The 19,505-nt window shown below is 38.1% G+C and overlaps 2 protein-coding genes across 4 annotated transcripts in view; both read right to left on the bottom strand.

The window, feature by feature from the left end:
• LOC119727744 (inverted formin-2-like) overlaps positions 1-157 on the bottom strand; it is a 45,247-nt gene extending 45,090 nt beyond the window's left edge. For all 3 annotated transcript variants that reach the window (XM_038199784.1, XM_038199785.1, XM_038199786.1), the window contains exon 1: positions 17-157. The gene's annotated coding sequence lies outside the window, so the exon portion shown is untranslated. The remainder of the gene's footprint in view (positions 1-16) is intronic.
• A 3,889-nt stretch (positions 158-4,046) lies between these two features.
• Positions 4,047-19,505, bottom strand: part of LOC119727743 (glucose 1,6-bisphosphate synthase-like) — a 32,046-nt gene continuing 16,587 nt past the window's right edge. The window contains exons 4-16 of the mRNA XM_038199782.1: positions 18,249-18,337; positions 17,365-17,449; positions 16,085-16,192; positions 14,205-14,374; positions 11,880-12,003; positions 10,844-11,114; positions 10,112-10,194; positions 8,733-8,826; positions 7,883-8,012; positions 6,570-6,669; positions 5,734-5,820; positions 4,911-5,041; positions 4,047-4,252 (exon numbers count right to left, since the gene is read on the bottom strand). Of these exons, the coding sequence (XP_038055710.1) occupies positions 4,153-4,252; positions 4,911-5,041; positions 5,734-5,820; positions 6,570-6,669; positions 7,883-8,012; positions 8,733-8,826; positions 10,112-10,194; positions 10,844-11,114; positions 11,880-12,003; positions 14,205-14,374; positions 16,085-16,192; positions 17,365-17,449; positions 18,249-18,337 (1,572 nt within the window). The 3' untranslated portion in view covers positions 4,047-4,152. The remainder of the gene's footprint in view (positions 4,253-4,910; positions 5,042-5,733; positions 5,821-6,569; positions 6,670-7,882; positions 8,013-8,732; positions 8,827-10,111; positions 10,195-10,843; positions 11,115-11,879; positions 12,004-14,204; positions 14,375-16,084; positions 16,193-17,364; positions 17,450-18,248; positions 18,338-19,505) is intronic.

The following is a 19,505-nucleotide window of genomic DNA, read 5'->3' as shown; positions in this document are numbered from 1 at the left end:
CACTACATTATCATACCTGGGAAAACTCGGCCAACTTCAGGACCATGGAATGAATTCCTCGACACGGTATCTGTAGAATTCCGCTACACACACGGACTTACGTTCACAGCGCGCACAGGTGTTCACAATGCACGGATTATGAGCATGCACACCGAGTGCAATTACAAGTTACGGCCTATGGGACTGTCCATTGACTAACAGGGGTGGCAAGTTCTCTTTGACATTAACAGAATGAGGGCGCGCGTTCATTAAATGCCTTGATCTACTTTTTATCTTGCTTTTAAACGTTCACAACTAGGTTTTTATATATCAAATGGTCAAATACGTTCAATATTTTGTTTCTGATTCAAAAACAAACTGAATGTGTGCTCCACTGTTTTGTTAGCGATGTTCTGTAAAGTGGCACACACGCACTTGACCATCCCTTTCAACAAAAGAAAGTGGTCTCTTCATGATTTTTGAGCCGAACTGTTGACCAATCAAAACGAAGCAGACGAAAACGGAATGGAAAACAAGTAAAGAACAAGAAATGCAATTTTCAGAAACCAAGAGTTTGATTATACCATTTTAAAACATGGGTGACAAATGTATACACCAAAACAAATTCCATGACGTTTTACAACAAATTGTTCATGTTAAACACAAATAACATGAACTTGAATCATCAAAACCGACAATTAAAAACAAATTACGAAGCTGTAAACATAAACAAAATCAAACCAAGATCTGTAAAAAAACACACCCAAAAACCCCAGGAAAATAATATATAAGCTGGACACTGACACAATTTTCTTCAATGTTACTGTGTTTTTGTCTTTAATACCTGTCAGACTTTGTAAAATTTGGGGTACATTGAATAAATACAAGGGTCACACATGTCTCTAAGTGAGGCATAAAAAAACATAAGTAAATTCCATCTTTTCAAAAAATCATTAAAAGATCGATAAACGCAGCAGATTCTTCTCCAAAGAATTCCTCCCGAATTCAACAAAATATACTGACTTCCAAGCTCTGAACAATCCTGCAAGCATTTTGTAAATTACAAATATGCAATAACTTTTTTCAGCAATCATTCTCACACAATGTGCACGTGTATTTACACTAAAAGAAAAACCCATCTTCCAACCTCTTCCAAAAATCCCCACCCTAATTAAAAAGCAGTATGCTAGTCCAAATATCAATTTAATTTTGTAACCTTGTTAGAGAAAGGTTTGAAAATAAAAAAAAAACATAAAAGGAGAAGAATGACCTGAATATAACATAATTTCATAAACAGTAAATGATACGCAATAATGCAGCACAGCGATATTTCTTTAAAAATTTACATCAATAGATCTGACAATAAAGAAATGTGTAACTGGGTTTAATCTGTTCAAACAAAAAAACTGATAACAATTACCATATTTCTTTTGCCAAACAATAAAATATTGGGTATTTTACAACCTTTTAAAGGCTTTGTCAATTTTTACTGATCAAGGGAGACTGAGGACCCCAAAACAATTCATTCATAAGAAAAGCAAACAAACTAACAGTAAAGAATAAATGTCAGTGCATAATCTACTCTCTACAAAGTTAATCATGCCGAGATTTTTCCTCTGAACATTTGAGATCAAAAGGTGCCTCAAATCATGTAAAGCGAGGTTAATTACAAAACCGATTTGTTCTTAAGGTAATGATACTAAACAGCCTGTGGAATGGGTCTATCAGGAAAGCTGTTATAACAAAACAAAACAGTCAATTAATTTTCAGCTTCTGGTTTCTTTTGATCAAGGAATGCTTACAGCAATTGATTCTGCCTAATCCAAAACATACAAGAATTGAGCGTGTACAAATAAATTGCAACACATCATACTCAAAAGACGAGTATAACTTTGGAAAAGAAATTCTGTCTCTCATAAAAATATCTTACTTTTTGGACGAGTGCAAATGTTATCATTGGCTTTTAGCTTAATCATCAAGTCCAGATATACATGCAATATGCAAAGTGCCCAAAAGGTGCCTTTCTTATTGAAATACGAGGGAAAGGCGGCTTTGCCGCCTGTCGCCCGCTTCGTGGGCAAGAGGCAGCTTCGCCACCTGTCGCCCGCTTCACCGTAATAGCGGTGATGTATGAAGTATGCTTTAAATGTGTAGGAGGAATCGCAAAGAAATAACAGATATGAAATCTACCATTCCTAGATATGGATTTAGAAATTAGTATAGCGAACAATTTCTACACTTCCTTTTTTGAACAAGAAATTATGAAGATAAAAAACCAGTATATAAAAGCACACATTTGCTGTTTGTTCTTTTAAAGCAACGACCAAAATTATCCAACTGTAAAAAATTCATACGAAAATCAACACAAAACATACTAATTTTAAATTTGCCAGCTAGCATATAATTGACATTATTCAAAAGAAATTACAAAAAAAAAATACGCTTGAAACTCAAAATTCCAAATAAACTGAATTAGGTGTAGCTTCAACTAAATATGGATTACGACTCCCTCGGTATATAAAATATGTTTCTCTTTTAACTTATCCATCATTATAATATGGCACTCACTGGTTTCACATTATCCCTGCATAAATATTTTTCTGAAAACAGAGCAACACTCAAATAAAGATTAGGGTGTGATTGGATACACTTTTCATTTTTTTTTCTTTCTTGGTATAATTTTCTCTGCCTTAACTATGCCAAAAGGTTTTTTTAAAAGACACTTTTAATTTGTATATCACATAAATGCTTCATGTTACATATAATTATAATCTATAAAATGTTGACCAACATTACATGCTGTTAGTACAACGCAATGGCTCTTACTGTTAGAATTTAAGGCAAATTCTTGCAATTTTTGGTGTCATGCGATTAAAAAAAAAGCAGAGAATCACTTCAACTGTCATAAATATTAACATGAATTAAAAAAGCACAAACACAAATCACAAGAAAGTTGCTTTTCAAGAAAATTAAGAAATGGTACAAGAGTTATAAAAACTGGAAAATGTTAACGAGGAAATACAATTTTGTCAGCCCATTTTATAAAGGTATTGATATTGTTATAAGGTGGAATTTTGCGGCAGGGTGTTTTGCCCTTCAAGGACGTTTAAACACTGTATTCTCAGTGTGTTACCTCCCAAGTGAAAGTTGGAAAAATTCACTCGAGCGGGACTCGAACCCTCCTGCTTTCTAGTGCAGATGTCTTACCACTCGACCACCGAGCTAACGGGATCGGTTGGCTGGTTCGAATCTGATGTACATAGCAGCGGGTACCGCATGAACTATTATAAGGTGGAATTTTGCTTCGGGGTGATATAAATCAAGTTAGGTTTTGCCCTTCACCGACGTATAAACACTGTATACTCAGTGTGTTACCTCCCAAGTGAAAGTTGGAAAAATTCACTCAGGTGGGACTCGAACCCACGACCTCCTGCTTTCTAGTGCAGATGTCTTACCACTTTCAGGGTATTGATAGACTTCAATGAGTAATTCCCAAAGTCACAGCATTATATTTCACAATTTTTACTTTCAATTGAAATATAGCCCAAAAATTAGGTATCCCTTGTTCTGCGGAATGTCGCTTGTTGCATGATGATACTCTGCTACTGTGAGCGATTTCTTGAGAACTGCGAAGCCTTGGCTCAAGTCAAGTGATGAATATTTCACAATATGTTAGACATATTGTTAAGAGGTTTGTTAGTACTGTGTCAATGTTTTTTTTTGTTACACAGCATGTTATGCTTAACAAATAAAATGGAGAACTTCAAATCTATTTAGAGACATATAATGGAATTGGCCAAAAAATACCTATTTATATTCTTATTTATTTATTTAATTTTTTTAGGGGCATCGGTAGTGAAAGAAACCATATTTTCAGAATTTGAGCCCCAGTGTATCTTCCAGACAGGTTCCCTAGTCCCATCATCCTCCACTTTAGATATACCACTGACAACACACCAGCTGCAGTATTTAGGCTTGCAGGTACCAGACTGATTCCCAACAAACCCAAACTACTAAAGAATCAGTGTCTGGTTTAGATTACATCAATACAAAATTCAAAATGGTAATACCATCTTTAAAAAAAAAAAAGACCAAAAAAAAATGAGGCATTACCTCATAGATACTTTGCAAATTTATGTACACATGTGTTATGTACATAAAGAGTTCTGCGGTTCATTCTTTGGGTACCAATTGGTTGATTTCTGGTTGAAGCCAGAGGTCCACGATGTTGTCAAGGAGGTTTTGTAGTTCAGCTTTGGCTTTCTCTGGATCACTGGAAACAAAAATAAAAACAAAGGCAATTCACTCATTAACTCTAACTATGTAAGAGTATAGACTTCAGACATAATGATGTCATGCTTTGTTTACATGTGCACTTTCCTATGAGAGCCAGGTGGGGCTGAGATCCACCAAGCTCCCATAGGAAAGCGCACATGTAAACAAAGCGTGACGTCATAATGTCTGAAGTCTATTCACTAGGAGCCTTCCTCAATCTTCCAAAGTCAACCAAAGCACAGGAAGCCAATGGTACATAGTTTGAATTAAAAGGTACATAGACTCATTTACTCTTTGTGCATTTCTTTTTGTTTGAAGCAACAAAATTACTCAAAATTTAATTAGAGTGCATAACAACCAACTTGTTGACATTTCAGCTCAGTGGAAACTATACATTTCGAGAAAACAGAGAAAATGTGTACGCAGTTTGTGGGGTCTCGTACCTGGATTACGTTGCTAACACAGGTAAAAAAAATTCTGGGTGTTCTCCAGAATATTCTTCGAGGGTTTTCTTCCCATCTCTAAAACTGCAATTTCTTCTCATTGTCTTCTCTCTACAGGTTTCTTCAGGTTTGCGAGCTACAGTGCCTAGGGTGCTTTTGAGAAATCCTTGTTGATAAACAAGATCATCTTTTGACCTCGTGTATGACACTTACCCTGATGGTTCAGTGCAGATCTCGGTGTAATATTTGATCTTTGGTTCTGTGCCGCTGGCTCTGAGGGTGGCTACACAGCCGTTGGCAAAGTTAAACGTTATCATTTGGCTGGAGGAACTTACTGGCAACATCTACGGAAAAAGGGACGAGACATTAACGGCATACAGCATTACAATTAAAGGAACATTAAGAACTGGTTCAGTTCATGTCTCTGTTAACTAGAAACTTCTGCAGTTATGATCACCATTCTTCGTCCAAGACATTAGGATGTGAATTACGCACAAAACCTGTAAGCAAAAAAAAAACACAACAAAAAGGTGCTTGCTAACCCATGAAAAATGTTAACTGTTAGCGACAAATTTCTGATTAACCCTAACCCTCCAGTGCATTTCGGCTAGAAACCCTGCCAAACGCAACAACATGCAACACTTGTCTAAGTGACAAGCCTACCCAGTGTAGCAAGATCCATCAGGTCAAAAGTCTCAAGGCCAAACTGACTCAGAGTCTGTGGTCCCTGAAAGCAGCAGGATACAACTGAAACATTGTTCTATGGGACTAGCTCTCATTGTCTCAGAAGCGGCCGTTTATGCACTGGTGTTGGTAGCTGAATGCATCAAAGTGCACCAGACTTTTCCACCAGATGCACTGTGTTGCATCTGGCAGGGTAAGGGTTAAAAGGGCCACTTAAACATTTTAGAAATGTCATTAAAACTTATATAAATATCATAATTATATTGCATATTCCTCCCCTACGGAATTCCTACTAATGGTTTCCACTTCATTAAATGCTTTAGAACTAAGGAATCAATGAATTTGGACTTACAGCTTTGTTATCGGGTTGATTGTTGTCATATCCCGTTGTGAGATCTCTGATACCGGTGATCTTGTAAGGACCACAGGAGCTTGGGTACTGTAATATAATCACATCCAGATAAATCAATATCATGTTGAGAATAAAAGCAGGGGGAGATTGAGGGAAAATGAAAACTCCAAGGGCCCCCAGAGCAACGTAGGGTCTCTGGTTAATGCCGCCTGCAGGATTTTGGAGGATTGAGGAAGGTTAGGATTAACCCTAACCATCCCAAATCCTCCAAAATCCTTTTTGCAAATTGGAGGAATTTGCAGGATTGAGGTTACATGGCAAAAGTGCGTTGCTGATTTCGGAGTGCACACTGTGTCAAGGTCTTGGGCCGGACCTTGTGTTGTTTATGCTCAGCCGTGCATACATTTAGTCCTTGATTATACTTGAAATCCTCCGCATTGCTCCAGGATGTCACTGCCTCTGCCTATTGACTGTCATAGCCGGAGGATTTTGCAGGATTCAGGCAGTGGTCACCCCTCCATGGACCATATTCGAGAAATAACGGAGGAATTTGCAGGATTGAGGCTATATGCTATTTTTCCATGAGGCCAATTGGACGATTTTGCAGGAATGAGGCTACATCCTAGCAAAAAGGCTTAGGGAGTTAGGGTTAATTTAATCAACGATGTGAGTGGAAAGTTGTGTCTGTTACTCTAAATAAAAAAACTTATTGCACAAATTTAGAGATTCCTAATAAGTAAGGTTCCAAAAGGATTGACGCCCTTCAGTAATAGGGTAGGAATCTGGGTGCAGATTTGTTCAAGTCAGAGACCAGTGTGACTCGACCGGTAGCATACCTCTCCGTCATCAAGTGTCCTTATTCTCTCAAAGATATTCTTCATGGTGGCGGGTTTAAAGCACAAGTAGTAGGAGTTATTGGAACAGTGGAACCCATATCTGGAGAAGAAGAATGGAAAGGGAGAAGATTAAGGAAGTGGAACTGGGGAAGTATCAACCAGGATTTACGGACAGGGTGCATAATTTTTTTTGTGTGGTTAAAACAGGATGTGCAGTGTTTTCCTAGGGGTAAACAATTTTTTTATCAATAAATTAGTGTATTATATTACTAGTGTATTATATGGTGGTCGTAATGATATGTGTAAACCAAATTAGATTCAAAGACCATAAATAATGAGGATATGATATGTATATTGATACCTTATCTAGCCCCCATTTCACTTCAAAAAAATGATGGTAATCCCATCAGAAGCTAAAACTTGAGAAACGGAATGATCAATCTCCCAAAAATTTAAGTTCGTTAATTCCAGCATTATGTAATGTTTTTGACAGAGCTTTTAAAGGGAAGATACAACATTTGCAAACATCAAAAAACGAAATGATCAAATTATCACGAAATACCTTACTGAATTGTTAGGGAATGACAGTCTAAAGCATCCTTTAAAATCATGGCTCCTGGTGTTCTGACATTTTCAAGAAAAACTGTACTTTTCCAACGCTGGTCGGCCGACCAGCGTTGGAGAAAACTGGCTCTTTTCAAAAAGTGTTACTAATTTTTGATATTTAGTTATTCTGACTCTTCTTTGCAATTGATTACACACTTGTGAAGGGGTACAAGCCTGCTAGACTGATTCTCTGACCTTACAATAATTCCTTAAAGTGTATCAATTGCTCCGTTTCATCTTAGGTAGGGTCAGGGAACCAGACTACAAGAACATAATAGGTTTCTGGGTTTTTTCAACACTTACAAGCCCAAAACGTGAAACAAGTCAGTTTAACAATATTTACTATAACATGTTAATCCTCCAAATCCATTTATTTCTACAAATTGCAGCAAATGCAAATGTTGTACATTCCCTTTAAGAGCTCAGTAAATATACCTGAAAATGTACTTTTCCAATCTTATACATCCATCATCTAGCATTGGTCAAGGAATTACAGGCTAGGAGTTTTGGATCCATCATCTAGTAAGGGTCAAGGACATTACACGGAGTTTGGGATCATTTCTCTGAATCATTAATTAGATATCATGGTTAATTGGCTCTGTCACGGACACTTCGCCAATTCCTCTAAATGAAAAACTGCTTAAAAACCCATCCTGGTTTACTCTGACTGGGTGAAAGCAATCATGTGCGAGTTGTTGCATTCTTACGTTTGGTATATTTCCTGCAGTTTCTCTGTGAAGGTTGTGCTTGTGGATGCCAGGTAAGCGGCCAGCTGGCCTGCCATCGCGACAGCACTCACACCATCCTTGTCAATCACTTCTGTGCCACACATGAAACCTTCCACGAAACAATGCAAATGTTGGGAATTTAGTAAAACCAAGTTTTCTCTCTTATTTAGAACACAACAGAAGTTTTCTCACTGATAAAAAAAGCCCAAGTGATTCAGGTGGGTTAACGTTAATTTCAAAGTGTTTTGGTTGTTCTTTAAATGTAGCCCTCAGAACCAAGTCTCTCTCTGGTTGGAGTGGTAATCAGTTGCATGATAAAATCTGATGAATTCAGTAACCCAGGGTCTTACTAAAACAAGGGATACTGAAACAAATAATGAATAATAAGCAATGCTGTTGAATAATTCTGTCAAATTTCAACTTTTTCTTTTGATTTCAAGAATTGTGGACCTTTCACATGCAAAGAAGCTGAAACAAAAATCCCCATCTAAAAAAAAAAAAAAAAAAAAAAAAAACAACCAAAAAACCCACAATTTTTGGACTGTATTTAAGGGTCAAACAGCTAAAATTCGATTAATGGAAAAAAAAATATAAATAAAATAATAAAAAAATAAAAAAAATAATAAAATTAGTTTTGAAATCTTACAACAACAAAGGCAGAGGAAAAATCTGCAAAATTTAGCATCATTTTCCAACGTATCTTTCGCCAGCAAAAACAGGAAAAGGTATTCATTACAAAATTTAAACCAAATTAATCATTCTATTATCAATTACGCCAAACTCTGATCACAAATGAAATGAGATAATAAAATGTTTGTGAAACATTTACCGATAGCCTCTTCAAATGCAAAGAGCACCGTCTTTCCTTGCTTGACCAGCTCATCAGCCTTGTTGCCCATCCACTTGAATCCTGTCAACGTCTCCTGTCAAGTCAAACCATAATGGTCGTTGACATCACAATTGCCACTTCACAATCTTCTGGCTAACACAAGTGTGGACTCGAAAACGATATACTACAAAACCACAAATATTGATTTTATAACGTATAAAAGAACCTTTAGTGTAAACTTTATTTATGCAAGTTGAAGAATAACTAACCAAGACTTTAGGAAAAGCTTCTTCCCAAAAAAAGATAGGGTTTGAATCAACAGTCATCAAACAGCCCAGGTTTTTTTTATACAATGTCTGAATAAATTTCCGTCATCTGATATGGTGGGTCGTTAATCACGTGTCATTGAATTATTCATCCCAAACTGTGGCCAAGCCTTGGTCAAGGCGTCCGACGATAGTGTCCGATGATCGACCGCTAAAATAAACAGCAGTAGCTGCATGCTACACACTCACGCCTACTGCACAAGTTGTTAACAGCGACCTCACGCGGCTAGGCTACAATGTGCAAATCAGTTTGTTCTGATCTTGGAACAACCGTGCGCCTTGGCTGTATTTTTCCAGCGACAACCTCGTATGTGAATAAACATGAGATTATTATTCAATACTTGGTCGTGGAGGCTCATATTTTACATGGACAGAGAGCTGGATAGTGTGGCTACATTCTGGTTACATTCAACAACTTTGGCGTCTGCAGACCAAATGTAACTCGATATAAATCTAGCGACAAATTAATGAAAATTGCACGAAAATTATAGGCCATCGCAACAGATGTTCCAAGGCATTCGACCAGTATCAACTGATTTGCATAGTGTAGCCTAACCGCGTGAGGTCACTATTTATGCTTCATACAGTACGTGTGAGTGCACATAACGCATGGCTATTGTTTATGTTAGCGGCCGACCATCGATCATCAGGCAATATCATTGAAAGGCCTTGACCAAGGCTACACATGGCCTGGCCTCACCGCAAAAAATAGAAGTTCCATTCCAAGGTCCCACTACAGGTTTTTTTTTTATAAAACAAATAATGAATGTTTCACATTCGTGCCATGGAGAGAATAATTTCATTCGGTGACAAATAGAATGTTCCACTCCACTTGACTCTGTCTCACAAAATCGAACATTCCACCTGCCACTTCATGAAATTATTCATAAAGATTCATTATTCATAAACATTCGTTATTCATAAACATTTGTACAATTTTGGCCCTTCGCCAACTTGTTTGTGTGGGTCTGCAGTCCTGAACTCATCGACATCAAACAGATATTGAATTTTGGAGGATTTGGAAGGTTAACGCAGGTCAAAGTTTCAACATACCATAAACTGGAAGCCCTCCTTGTTACCGATAGACCTCAGAATCTTGGATGAGACTGTACTGGCAAGCATGTACACATCCGAGTCTGGAGAATGAAATGAAATGTCTCTACTTTTACACAAAAGTCAAAGTCTCTACTTGTTTAAGGGCCATATTGTTAACGAAAAAATTACTGATCATTTATAAAGAAAATTTTGATAAATCTTCAGTGTATTTACAAAACTCTGGCTAGCTTTACCATGAAGGTACTTACAGATTTTGGTAGTTAAAGCTTAGTAATCACTGTCTGAAAATTTTATATTGGTTTTGCTCTTTGTAGACATATATGTAAACGCTGTATCTTCCATGTTTCCGCGGGCTTGCAAAAAAAATTCACAAGCTTACTGAGGAGGGACTCGAACCCACGACCTCCTGCTTACTAGTGCAGACGTCTTACCACTCGACCACCGAGCTTGCCGGGGTCCGCTGGCCGGTTCGTGTCTCATATAACAGCGGGTACCGCAACCAATCTTTTTATCATTATAACAGTTTCATCTGATAAAATTTGCATCTCCCCGATGCAAATTCCATCTTATGAAACACGGCCTGTAAGTTTTCGTATCAGTTCTTGGTGTGACTCATCACACTTCTTGATAAATTGTTCTCCTTGAAATTATCGTTGACACAATTCCACTTGAATACACGCTGAAACTTGAAACAGGAAATGTCTTTAAATTAAAAGGAAGACTACGTACATATTCCATCATTCTGAGTGTCCGGATGCACCTTCTGATAGCAGACCCACGTCCACCAGCCCAGCAGAGCCCCCACCTCATTGCCGGTGAAAATCTTCCAGTTCCCACCCGGTTGTTTCTCTGCCAGGGCAAACCGGTCCGCATCCGGGTCGTTGGCGAAGATGATGCTGCTGTCGTTCTCGTTGGCTGTCTGAATGGACAGGTCGAGGGCGCTCTTGCCTTCCTCTGGGTTCGGGTACTTGACTGTCGGGAAGTCTGGGTCGGGAGTGTTCTGCATTGGCAATGGCGGAATGACAGACAGTAACAGATGATGGTTTTTTTGATTTACTGCAGTTTCTTTGGAATCATTAGCGACCAACTATGATTGTAGTAAGAAAATATGGCCGAGCTCTGAATTGATGCTTGTTTACAGTAAAAAATGAAGCTAGCTTTCTCTTTATGGTCAGGAAATACGAGTCAGGATTGTTCTGGATTGGAAATGTCAGAATGACAGACAATAACAGCTGATTTTGTTTTTGACTTATCACAGTTTCTCAGCAATGATGTGACTAACTATGGTTGTAGAGGTAAAATATAGGCGAGAAAGCACTGTCTAAATTGGAGATAGATTAAAAGTACACGGCTACTTATTTCTGGATACAGATTTATCCTTAATATCTTAGCAGTGGTGTATCCAGCTTTTGATGTCGGGGGGGGGGGGGGGGGGGGGGGAGGGGACAACCGCATTTGCACAACCGCGTCGAAAAGTAGACATGTTTTTTTCTCCAGACACTTGGCCTCCGTAAAATCAAAAAGCGCTGGTACCCATCTTCCAAATGGGGGAGCGCTTCAAAACTTACCATTATTACGCATACTGGAAAATATATGCCAATTTTCATGGTGCATTGTAATGGTTTTGGTGCTTGGTTAACTTTATTTTGGGATGTTAGAACTCTTTAACCATGTATGAAAATAGTTACTGAAAAAAAAAATTCCTTTCACAAAACTCCGCCGGGGGTGGGGGTGGTGGTAAGATTCAAGACCAATTTTTGTCTACCTGTTCCACCACGTCGATGATTGGGGGTAGACCGATAGCTTCTACTGCCCTCTTGACGTACTCAGTGCCCACTCCATGCATGGCTGTGTAGGTGATTCGCACAGGACAGTTCACATTCAGCTCTCTGTGTCAGAAAAAGAATATCAGGACAGAAATATCCATCTGTCCATTTTCAGTGCACTCAATTTGAGTTCCCGTGTTAGGTTAAACAAAGAATTTGATCGTGCGGGATTTGAACCTCAAACCTCAGATTTAGTGTCCTGTTGCTCTACCAACTGAGCTATCAAGCCCTACACTGGGGTTCTCTCAAATTGCAAATGTCCTCGTTTGTGGGGTAAGTAACTGCCTGAAACAGATGGCCAAAAAGCATTTTTTTTTTAAATTTGCCTTTATACTCTTGCCACATTTTCTCTGCATTTTTGGTTTTGTTTTTTGTTTGTTTTTGTAGAGTAAACTGAACCAAAAGCTAACCTTGTTTGGTTGATTTAAACTTGATTTGCAATAAAATTGGTTTTATGTGCCATGTTGAGTTTTGTCGCATTGTAAATACAGCTAACCAACTAGGTTCCCTAGGGTGCATCATTAGAATGCCTATCGACACTGTCCTCAAATGTACGGGATCCAAATGAAAAATTACATACCACATATGTAATTTTTATTTAAAAAAGAACAACTTTTGTATTATCATAAATACGTCACAACTACACCTGGCATGAAGGTGATTTTTTTGAATGACCAAGTAAAATACAGCCTGTAGTAAGTGTTTCTGCATTCAAGAATACAATTATCTTTAATAATTGATTTCCTGGGATAAATTCATTATTTTTTCCTTCACAAGAGTGTGGATACTATGGCTTCAATTAATAACAAGCCGGACGTGCTCAAATTGAAGTCACGATCTCGGCATTCCTGGGAGACATGAGAAGACTAGTAATTACAAAGATTCATGATCAAAGCACTGTAGAGAGTATGCATGCAAGACAGACCTTGGCCTAGTCTACATGTCAATTGTCAAATCTCACTCCTTTTGAATCGCAGTTGCAAAGACAACAAAAGCACGGAACACACGTCAGTGCTCTATTGTGCTCAAAAAAGAATTCCAGTTGAAAGGTACTGGTTGTCATGGCAACATCCAAATGACCTTTGCTGGAAGTCACAAAGAGGTCTAGTCCAGCATCGGAATAATAAATGACCATGATTTTGTTGGAGTATCAATAAAAGATGTACTGACTGATTTAAAGAAAAACCCTATCCAGTGATGGAAATGGTCGGAGTGAAGAGTCAATAGGACTGTAGGGTAATAAGGGTAGATCAAGTCTTATAAAGATCACTTGCTAGAATTGAACGCTAAAATGTGAATAAGATTAGCTTGTCTCTACTGTTAAAATCAGTACAGGCTTTTACTAACAGAGCTTCTACTAACAGAGCTTCTAAGCAGAAGATACTGCTTAGCTGATTGAAGTGCTAAGCGAAGAAGCAGCACTTGGGCATTTTGTGAACATTTTGGCTGATAACCTGGGTTTTTTTTACTTTGGAGCAAATATTCCCTGATTAGCAGTTTACTGAAGGCAGCTCTGCCACCTGCTGTGCAGTCAGGGAAACGCAAAGGTAAAGGAAAAGCCTTCTGGTATCTTGGCCCAATTTCATGGCTCTACTATGCATGGAAATCTGCACTAATGATCACAAGCCACTAAGCATCAACATACTGTGTTACAGCTGCAAGCACAGAAACCATAGATATGGGGCATTTAACCTGCTAAATATGCTTATTGAACTGACAGAACTTTCTTCTTTAGTTTACAAAATAACTTCGCTTTTAAGGCCTATTTATACACACGTGACTTTGTCACGTTTTTATAAATATATATAAATAAGTAAGCGTGTTCACATTAACGCGACAACGTTGTGCCACTTATTGTGCAATTAAACAAAAAATCAAATTTGAAGTAAGATTTGAGGCTTTGCATGGTGGAGATACTAAATAATGAAAGGTTTGCGGAAACACCATGTGCGAATAATCTCAGAGAATGGTTTTGAAAAGAACCAGAGGTATAAACTCGACGTTCTGGTCATTATGCCCTGACCGTCTTCAGGAGAGTGAAGTAATTTCAATTTGCGACACAAAACGTTGAACGTATTTCGCTGAACTACTTGTTTATCAAAGATGGACGAACAAAATATGAGACACGTCTAAGTGTTTGTGGACACAAGCGCATCTGTGACAATGCCGCGCAACAAAGTCGTTGCATATGTGTAAATAGGCCTTTATGGTATTCAGAGCAATGATATTAGGCCCTGTTCTTTCACAGTCAGAGTCCTCAGTACCTGTCATATATCTTATTCTGCATGTCTTCCAGATAGACCTGCATAATCTCATCCAGCGGATCCTTCTTCATGGGGCTGGTCTCCACGATGGACGTATCCCACGATGTCTGCCACGGTTCTAGATTAGCCTTGATCTGTTTGGCGATTCCCGAGTCATGCGGAGGAATGATCTGATGACAAATTGAATACAACATTGATTTAATTCTAATGGCATATATATATTTTTTTTAATAGAAATAACACCGAGTGTGCAAATGTTTTGCCAACAAGCTTTGTCGATTGTATGAAGACATGTGGGTCATTCTAGAAATTTAGGGTCCAAAGTGCGACATTTTTTCTGTCCCGGTTACCTTGGTACTTATGTAATTTGCCATTCAAGTATCATTAAAGCTATAGTCCATCATTTGCAGCCATCCAAAAAAGTAACTGGCGTATTATTGTTGAAAAACATACTTGGTTGAAAGATAGTAAGAGGACTAAACTCCCTGTAAAATTAATTTTTCTGGCAAGCGTCTTAAGACACACCGTAGGAAAATTTAAATTAGTAGTTTGTTTTGTTATTCGGCGCAGCGCGCGCAAGCATTGGCACGGCGCACAGGCGCGCGCGGTTGCTATAATTTGTCGGATCAGTGCGCGACATCACGTATAGCTGCAATTCAAAACAATTCAAAACATGATTCAGCAACTTTTGATTTGAAATTGAGATCCTAAAATGCTGTTTCTCTCGGAATATACAGCTGAAGCTGAACTGAAACTTCATCAGGTTAGTTGTTCAGTATCCTTCATTAGATTTGAACCCTTTTGTTGCTTCAAACGAACAAAATGCACAAATTACAAATGATGGACTATATCTTTAAGAATGACTTCAAATGATTATTTGATTTGTTGGATGTCAGATGTAACAGGGACAGGGAAAAGGGGACTCCAAGTTTATAGAATGACCCATAGGCAGTTAATAATAAATTTGCCTCAAAATAGTGAAATATTAGAAAATCTCTATTCTTGCTTAAGTGTTAGAAAGACTAGACAAATACGAAAGATGCGTGCCTTCTAATTTTTTTTTTTACATATTGTTTATTAGCACCATTTATATCGACCCAGTTTTCAGCTGGTCGTCCATCAGTCATTCGTATTCAATTAATACAGTACCTAATTCAGCTGAACATTTCAGCAAATTAGATTCCTTTGTAATAAACGGCACACAATGATGTAAAAAAGCACATCCTGGAGCCTTTTATTAACAAGTCATTATTTATTATGCACCAGCCATGTGGATGCAAAACTTCCCTTAATCATTCCAAATGTCTTGAATGACCGTTTAATTGAATTCACTGGCACTGATACATGTACTGACTAAAGATAAATGTCATTTTATGTGGTCGTTCTGAGCGTCCCATTCATAACATTAAACACATTACACATCACACGCTGCACAATGCCCAGGTCTGTGTTTATGTACATTATGCATACCAGGATGCAATATGACAGCTGATACACTTGTTTATTGCTTGGTCCAATAATGTTTACTTCTATTATCAAACAAGCAGGAAAAGCTGGGAAGCTTAAAACAATTGATATCACTAAACAAGAAAGAGGGAGGGGGTTGGAAAGTTTCGACAATGTAATCTATTTACTGTATTGGCCAATTCCTGGATATTTGTAAAATTAGATTCATCAATGATGTGCTTGAATTTCAGTACAAACTGCAAGGTTAACCGCTCAATAAAACAAATGGCCTAGGAACAATTTTGCAACGATTGATCTATAGTAGTTTAAAATTCTGACACATTAAATAATTAAAAAGGCTTAGGGCTTTCGGGACACTGGACGTTGGGGCAATGCCTACCTGGGCACTATTCTTACTTGGGCACTATTCTTACCTGGGCACCGTTCCCCCAGTAGACTTTATAGCCGTTATCACCTCTAGGATTGTGGGAGGGTGTGACCATCACCCCTGCAGCTGCTCCCAATTTCTTGATCGCGTAAGCCTGGCAAGGAACACAAGCGAAACCGTTATTAAACAAAATAAAAGTCATAAGTAGTGGCAGTTTACTGACATGCCGTAGATATTTTTTTCTCGAAAATATAACCTCCGTTCTAGTGCTAATCCTCTCCGTCTGACTTCCCCATGTACCGGTACCCACAACAAAGCTGGTGACAGAACCTTCACAGTCACTGCAGCGAAGGAGTGGAACAGTCTGCCCTTTTCCACTCAAAATACCAATTCGCTCGAAAATTCAGGAAAATGATCCAACCCATCTGTTCCACCTGTAATCAATTTATTTGTCAGCTGCACTTGGGTTTATCGATTATTTTATTTATTTATTAACTTTGCTTGTTGATTATTTATAAGCACTGTGATTTAGTTTACTAGTAAGAGCGTTTGAAAGGGAATATAGAACATTTGCTTTTGCTGTCATTTTCAGAAATGAATGGATTTGGGGGGGTTAGTATTTTATAGCAAATATTGTTACACTGACTTGTTTGAAGTTTTGTGTTCGCAGATGCTGGAAAAACCAAGAAAAACAACTATGTTCCTGTAGTCTGGTTCCCTGACCCCACTTAAGATGAAACAGAGCAATTTATAGACGTCAGGGAATTGTAAGGTCAGGGAACCAGTCCAGCTGGCTTGTACCTGTTCATAGGTGTGTAATCGATTGGGAACAAGCGGACAAACTAAATATGGTAAACTGGGGGCAGCATTTGGAGAAAAAAAAAAATTCCAACGCTGACCAGCTTGGAAAATGATACAAAAATACCACTTTTCTTGAAAATGACAGCACGCCAGGTGCCATGATTTTACATGATGCTTTAGACTGTCATTCCCTAATAGTCCAGTAAGGCATTTCATAATAATTTGGTAGTGTTGTTTTTGAAGTTTGCAAATGTTGTATATTCCCTTTAAATGGTGATGATTATTATTATTAAATGCCTGAAAACAATCATGTTTTTGTTTGAGCATTTAATCAAACTGCATTGACAAAAAAACTGGATGGGGACAATTAAATGAGGCTGCTAAGTAGATATAATTGCTTAGTAAATGTGCTCAGCCGAAGTGGTCACCTGTTTTCGCTCAATATGTTCTCATATATTCTATTGAAATGTTATGGTAAATCTATCAAAAAGACAAACAAAGAGAATACAGATGTTATGAACTCACAACAAACGGTGTGGGGACTATCTTTGAGAACAGGAAGACCGGCAGTCCAGCCTGCAGCATTATGGCTGCGGTCAGATCAGCATATCTAAGGAGAGAGTGGCACACAGAGTTAGTCATTACATCGTGGAGATTCCCAGGGGGGTTCTTTGTTTTACCTTAACTCCGTGGGCGTTTCTTGTCATGGATTTTTCCCGAATCTCCAAAAATACCACAGTATAGTTTGTGCTTTAACCCTAACCGACCCAACTCCATCAATATCCATCCCCCCATTTTGGTGGATTTTGGGGGACTTGGTCCAGAAGGCCTGGCGTGACTAAATATTGATGGAATATGATGGACTTGGGCCTAATGGCCTGAAGCAGGGCTAGGGGTATCCGATTGATTTTGCCTAGCTTCCTGTGCTGCTATTGTGATAAAAGCCATGTGTAGCAAGTCCATGAATGTCAACCAGTGCGTCAGTGGTGGATTCCATTATGTCATGTACAGTTTTGTATTGGATGCACAGTGATTGATGGATTTTGATGGAATTGGTCCAGTTCCTAGTAAAAGACGCTAGGGAGTTAGGGTTAAGTATAGTTTGGTCTTTTAATGTTCAGTGCATTTGAATATATTTCAATTTACGCTGCTGTAGAAATGAATAAATATTCATTGTTATTATTATATAATACCCACACAAAAAAATGTAAAAATGGTTATTTTTTTTGTTCAAATGACATTATTTAAACGGAACATAAAAAGTAAAGAAGGAAAGACAAAGAAGGAAACACTTTCTTCATCACACCAAGAATCAGTCTACATATTTTACTAAAATAAATTTGAAGAAGAAACTGTTAAAACCACCAAAAAAAACCCTAAAACCAAAACACCCCCCAAATATATTGTACCTTCTGCTGCAATGCCTGGCATCATAGCCGATGATAACACCTTGTGACTTGCACTCTGGGTTAACTGACTCCAGGTAGCGGACCAGCCCCTAAAAACAACATCAAAAACAGAAGACGTTATTTGTGCATTTTGTCTTGAAGATCAGAGTGATCTACGCCAATTTTAATAAATTATCAAATTTGCTTTTAAAAGCAGGTATAGAATATTTTTCATGAGCTTCCCTCTGGTTGTGCAAATAATAAAAGATTAGTCTTTCTACATATTTAATTTGTAACATATGTTGCATTATACATGCTGGGATTAAATTGTTTTGCATTTAAATGGGGGTTGTATCTAGCCTGACTGTTTACAGTAATCCAGAAAATCCACAAAAATAAAATATCAGGCGAGAGGAAAACTAATATGAAGCAGACAAATTGCAAAATGCAGTTGCCTACGGAATCGCTATATCAGAAAATCTTGACTGACAAATGACAAAGATTACTGCTGTCAATGGTGCATTGAATTAATCAACCCTCCTGCTGTTTAAACAGTCACAGACAGTCAAAATGTCCATTCACTTCCCCTGCTATACTTTTAACACAGGCTAGTCACCAACAGTCAGTTGAAATAATTTGGGAAAATTCAAGCCGATCCTAAAAAGTCTTTTAAGTATATGTATGTTATTTTTGATTGTTTGCAAATTTAGCATCTGATATTATTTTCAGACTGTTTACCATGTAGCTTCTTATAAAATATTTTTTATATTTCTAAAAGAATCTAAAGTGGGCCAGTGACATTTCAGGTGGGATCGTGTCGTGTGTAGCCAAACAGTACAGTGGGCTAGAAAAAAAATCTTAAAGTAACGGCCAGAAACCTTCAATTTTTATTTCTACTGCTGGTTTGTTTTCCTACACAATGTATTCAGTTGGCAACATTAAATCCAGCACTGCAAAAACTGCACGTTCCTTTTACATGACACCCTCGATGCTCACAGCCAGTTTGTAATGAATAATAAATGCATGTGTCCAACGGCACCACATAGATTACACTTACACCTTAGAGCAGTCAGTTTCAAGATCAATACAATGTAGGCTAAATGGTACGCATACAAGCAAGGCACGTACGTAGGCTGGCCTGCAGCACAGCACACAAACACATATTGACACTGTGGCAAAAAGGTCTGACTTAAGCACTTCTACAAATGAGGCAGTGTGCTTAGAAATGTCCATTTCGGTCAGCCAATGGGCGAATTTAAATATTGGTTCTGGCCTCAC

The sequence above is a fragment of the Patiria miniata genome, unplaced genomic scaffold (genome assembly GCF_015706575.1).
Source record: "Patiria miniata isolate m_02_andy unplaced genomic scaffold, ASM1570657v1 HiC_scaffold_20, whole genome shotgun sequence".
Lineage (NCBI taxonomy): Eukaryota > Metazoa > Echinodermata > Asteroidea > Valvatida > Asterinidae > Patiria > Patiria miniata.
Note: the sequence above shows the minus strand (reverse complement) of the source record. Positions and strands in the feature narration are given on the sequence as shown.